This window comes from Myotis brandtii, unplaced genomic scaffold (assembly GCF_000412655.1).
Source record: "Myotis brandtii unplaced genomic scaffold, ASM41265v1 scaffold504, whole genome shotgun sequence".
Classification (NCBI taxonomy): Eukaryota; Metazoa; Chordata; class Mammalia; order Chiroptera; family Vespertilionidae; genus Myotis; species Myotis brandtii.
In genome coordinates, this window is record NW_005369217.1 from 3711134 (window position 1) to 3715294 (window position 4161).

General features: G+C 45.6%; 1 protein-coding gene across 1 annotated transcript; it reads right to left on the reverse strand.

Annotated features, from left to right (window-relative positions):
* Window positions 1–617: 617 nt before the first annotated feature.
* Window positions 618–3946, reverse strand: SOCS2 (suppressor of cytokine signaling 2; the record flags this gene model as incomplete). Its single annotated transcript, XM_014548334.1, has 2 exons — window positions 618–2098; window positions 3754–3946. Coding segments are annotated over 2 exons (651 nt in total), but the record flags the coding sequence as incomplete, so codon positions are not given.
* Between the last annotated feature and the right edge of the window lie 215 nt (window positions 3947–4161).

Genomic DNA, 4161 nt, shown 5'->3' on the forward strand with positions numbered 1-4161 from the left:
TTGAATACACAGGCACAAAACCATTTCTCAAGAGCTTCATGAAAATATTTAAGCAGGCTTTGCTAGAACTTATAAGCACAAATTATATGCTTCTGTCTTAGCATAATTCACTTGGGACACACACAATATGCTAGGCTCACCTTCCCAGTGATACACCATTATACGTAGCTATGCAGGAAAATTTTTTTAAGGTGGCAAATGAATAATATCCGGACACCAAAAGATGGTACATTTGCAACAGTCATGAGCCTATGTGGCAAAAAAATAAATGATAAATGGCCATAAAACTTTATTTTGTATTATGCCTATTTGACCCGTAAGACTAGGATATATCAGTTTTTGTAGTTTCTAAACCATGTTTTTAGAAATACAAAGGGCATTAGTGTTATGCCTGCTCAACTTGTAAAAGGGCCACTTGGCAAGTCTAGTAGTTTCTAAACCATGCTTTCCAAAACGCAAAGGGCAAATATGACCCATAGCTTCAGAGAAGGGCAAGGAAGGCCTTACTTCTTGCTGAATATCTGGCTTATTCCATTTGACATAAGTTTTTATGGCAACCCTCTATTACCATGAAAGTATAAGTTTTCTGCGATTCAAAGTAATATAAGCGCAACTTGTAAAAGTCAGGGTTTTTTTTTTATTTAATACATTCTAATCAAATAGTAACAGCAGTAAATAAACACTTTGAAAAACAGGCAGGTATCCCCTTATATCTGGAAGAAAATTAAGTCAAAGTTTTCTACATGGTAGAAGGGAGACAACTGCTGATGTCTATAGTTAGACAATTCAAGGACAACTTGGAAATTTCTAAAGCCATTTCCAAAAAAATCCATGGCAACAGGTTGGGACACAGATACTTCAAAGGGTAAAATGTCTATATCTACATGGTTTTATTAACCGGGATGGGGTTGCACCTGTATAGCATGACATTCTTGTCTTTAGCCTTAATGGAAAAGACGAAGTCTTTTCCGTTTGCACCAGTTTGAAATATTTCTGAAGTAAGGCTCTCTTAAAATGGATTACTACAGTACGCATTCACATGAAAGAGTTCATACATGTAGTAAAAAGACAAATACAGGATTTCATGGTCATTTTTTTTTTTGGTTGACTTGGTTAATTGCATAAAATGAAGGATAAATACTCACAAGCATATCCGATCAACAAAACCCCTAAGAACATCAGAATGCAAAATATCACATGTCCAAAATAGACTCGGATCACCAGGCATATAAAATGGAAGCTAAGCCTGTCAGGTTCCTTCCCCTTCTTCAGTTCTCCTCCGTGGAGTCCTTTCTCCCTTTCTCTACTACTGGTGCTTGGACCTTCCACCAAAGAGAAAAGGGACCTCAGAAAGGCAAGGCATTCTGATCAAAAGGTTACTTCGGCCTTTACTTGGGACATTTAATTTTTAACTTAAAAGGATCAGCTGGTCTTAGCCTTAGGCAGGGAAGCATTTTTCAGGTGAACATATTTGAGGGAACTTGACCTAGCTACCTAGTCACACATGTAGGTTAGATTGATTCAGCTGTTCTTAGAATTCCATGTAGTTATCCAGAGCAGTCACTCAAGTTTTGGTTCTCTTTTACATAGCTGCATTCGGAGATACTCTATATGAGGCATGTTTAGAAAAAGAGAAACACTTATACCTGGAATTTATATTCTTCCAAGTAATCTTTTAGTCTTGTTGGCAAAGGCAGTCCCCAGATGGCACCGGTGCATTTGTTAATGGTGAGTCTGCAGAGATGCTGCAGAGGCGGTGCTGATGTGTAGAGCGGTTTGGTCAGATAAAGGTGAACAGTGCCATTCCGGGGGGCTTCTGGGCCCGTCCGCTTATCCTTGCACATCTGAACATAGTAGTCGATCAGATGAACCACACTGTCAAACTGTTTAAGCTTGGACTTGACACATATGATAGAGTCCAATCTGAATTTCCCATCTTGATATTCGATTCGCAGATTAGTTGGTCCAGCTGATGTTTTAACAGATATTGTTAGTAGGTAGTCTGAATGCGAACTATCTCTAATCAAGAAAGTTCCTTCTGGTGCCTCTTTTAATTTCTCTTTGGCTTCATTAACAGTCATACTTCCCCAGTACCAACCTGGGGTTTTGTTCAAAAAGAAAAAGAAAAGAGGGTAAAATTGTTATTATAATGTTTCAAACGGGGCAAGTACTTGACAACATTTTTTTTTCTAGCTCTAAAAAGAAGTGTGTGAAAGTTTACCAGAAGCTACCATAAATACTTTTGGTAGAAATTTAATGAAAATGTGGGTCCGTGTTATTTTATGAACACAAAGTGTGAGCCAGTTTGTTTGTTTTTTTAAGTAATCGTCTGGAGCTGTTCTTTACGGTATCTAGATTTTCTCTGAATGAAACAAAAGAATATTTGCAACATGACACACTGGCTGACAAAGCATGATGCTTCCAGCACCACTCAAGTGAAATAAAAGATTTAAAGTAATTTAGAAATAAATCAGAAGGTAAAAATAAAAGCTCTGCCCTTAAAAAGTGGAAAACTGAACTCTACGAATTCCAAGAGAGAAAAACAGAAGCACCGTTTTTGGATGGTTGGTGTCCCCCTGGTCTCCCCAAATCTGTCCATGACTGCATCTCTGTTCCAAGCCCTAGAAAGCACTGCTATTTACTTGTTTTAAAAACGCAGTTCTAGGTACAACAGCTTCTGGTGGCTGCTTCAATTACAACTTCCTTATCAGTCATTGAGAAATGAGGGAAACCCCAAATGATAATTAGCATTTCAAGTTTGTAATCTTTTGCACTTTGCCCAAATTCAAACCCAATTCCAACTGTCTGTGGGTCTCCCCAGCAATCCCCATATGATCTGCCTGCACCATCTCCGGGCCCGTTCCGTTTGCAAAAAAAATGACTTAGAGGCACTCTGCATTTAAGAAGTTTTAACAATACTCCCCCCTCAAAAAAATTGCTCGGATTCCCGAATCTGCCGGTCCCTCCAAGCTGATGGGAAAAGCACATGGCCCGCAGGAAAAGAGCACCACCGCGAGTGAGGAAAGAGTCCCCTCTTCCTAACGCTACCAAAACTTCAACTTTGCCCCAAACGTAAGCTTTTAGGATCCAGAGATGTTGTAAGCCTGAAAGGTTTGCCAGAATTATTCCCCCCCCCCCTCCTTTCTCCTTTCAGATGCTACAGCGAGCCGCGCACAGCGCAGGACAGGTCTTGAAGGACCCCCCCGAAGGCCGCGCTCAGCGACTCCTCGTCCTTGAACTTGGCCGCCAAGATTCCCGGCAGCGGCGGATGCTCCGCCCGGGAGCCGGATGCGGCAGAAGCTGCGGGCAGCGCTGCACCCACTCGCCGCCCTGCAGCCGCGGGAAGGAAGGCGCCAGGAGCTTTCTCCAGCTCGGGTCCGGTCCGAGTGCCGACCCCAGCCGTGGAGCAGCGCGGCAAACAGTTAAAGGTTCCAGCGCCCTCAGGGGCATTTTCCAAGGAGCCCTTCCCGCGCCCTCCTTCAGGCCCGAGTCTCTCCAGAACCGCTTTCCTTTCGCATTCCCAAGAACCCATCCTCTCCGCGGTGCCCTGCTCTGAGGCGGGGACGGGAAGGAGGGGACGTTTCTCCATCTCATTCTTCGCTTTCCCAGCTCGTCCCCACCTCCCAGCTGCGCTCCCCGCCAGCAGAGCCCCCAGCCGGGTCTCTGGGGAGGCGCCCCCTCTCGCACGCGTGGCTGCCGTTCGGCAAAAAACGGAGGGCTCGACGCACCGCAGGGTCATGGGCAAAGGCTCACCACGGCAAACACAGGTGGCCGCCCGCGCAGGGGTCAGAGAAGGGCACGCGTCCTTCCTGGAAGTCAGTGGGAACCCCAAAACACGTCCCTGCGGAGTATCCAAAATGGTGGTGGAGGGGGAGGGGGTGGGGAGCTGCTGGTTCTTCCTCCCCAGGTCCTGGTGGACAGATGGCAAAGTCCCTCGCAGGCGCGGTCACCCACAGTTTGCCTGCAAAGAGAAAGAGTGGGGTTGGGTCAGTCGGACCTGGACCCCTGGCTGGGGTGTGGGTGGGGAGACAGCGACGTGGAAAATCCCGGGGACTCCTCCGCGTCTACGCTCCTGCACCATTTAACCCCAAGCATCCAGGCCCAGCTCGAGAGACAGAAGGATTGAGAGAGCCGGGATCCGAGACGCCAGAGTTGAAGAGA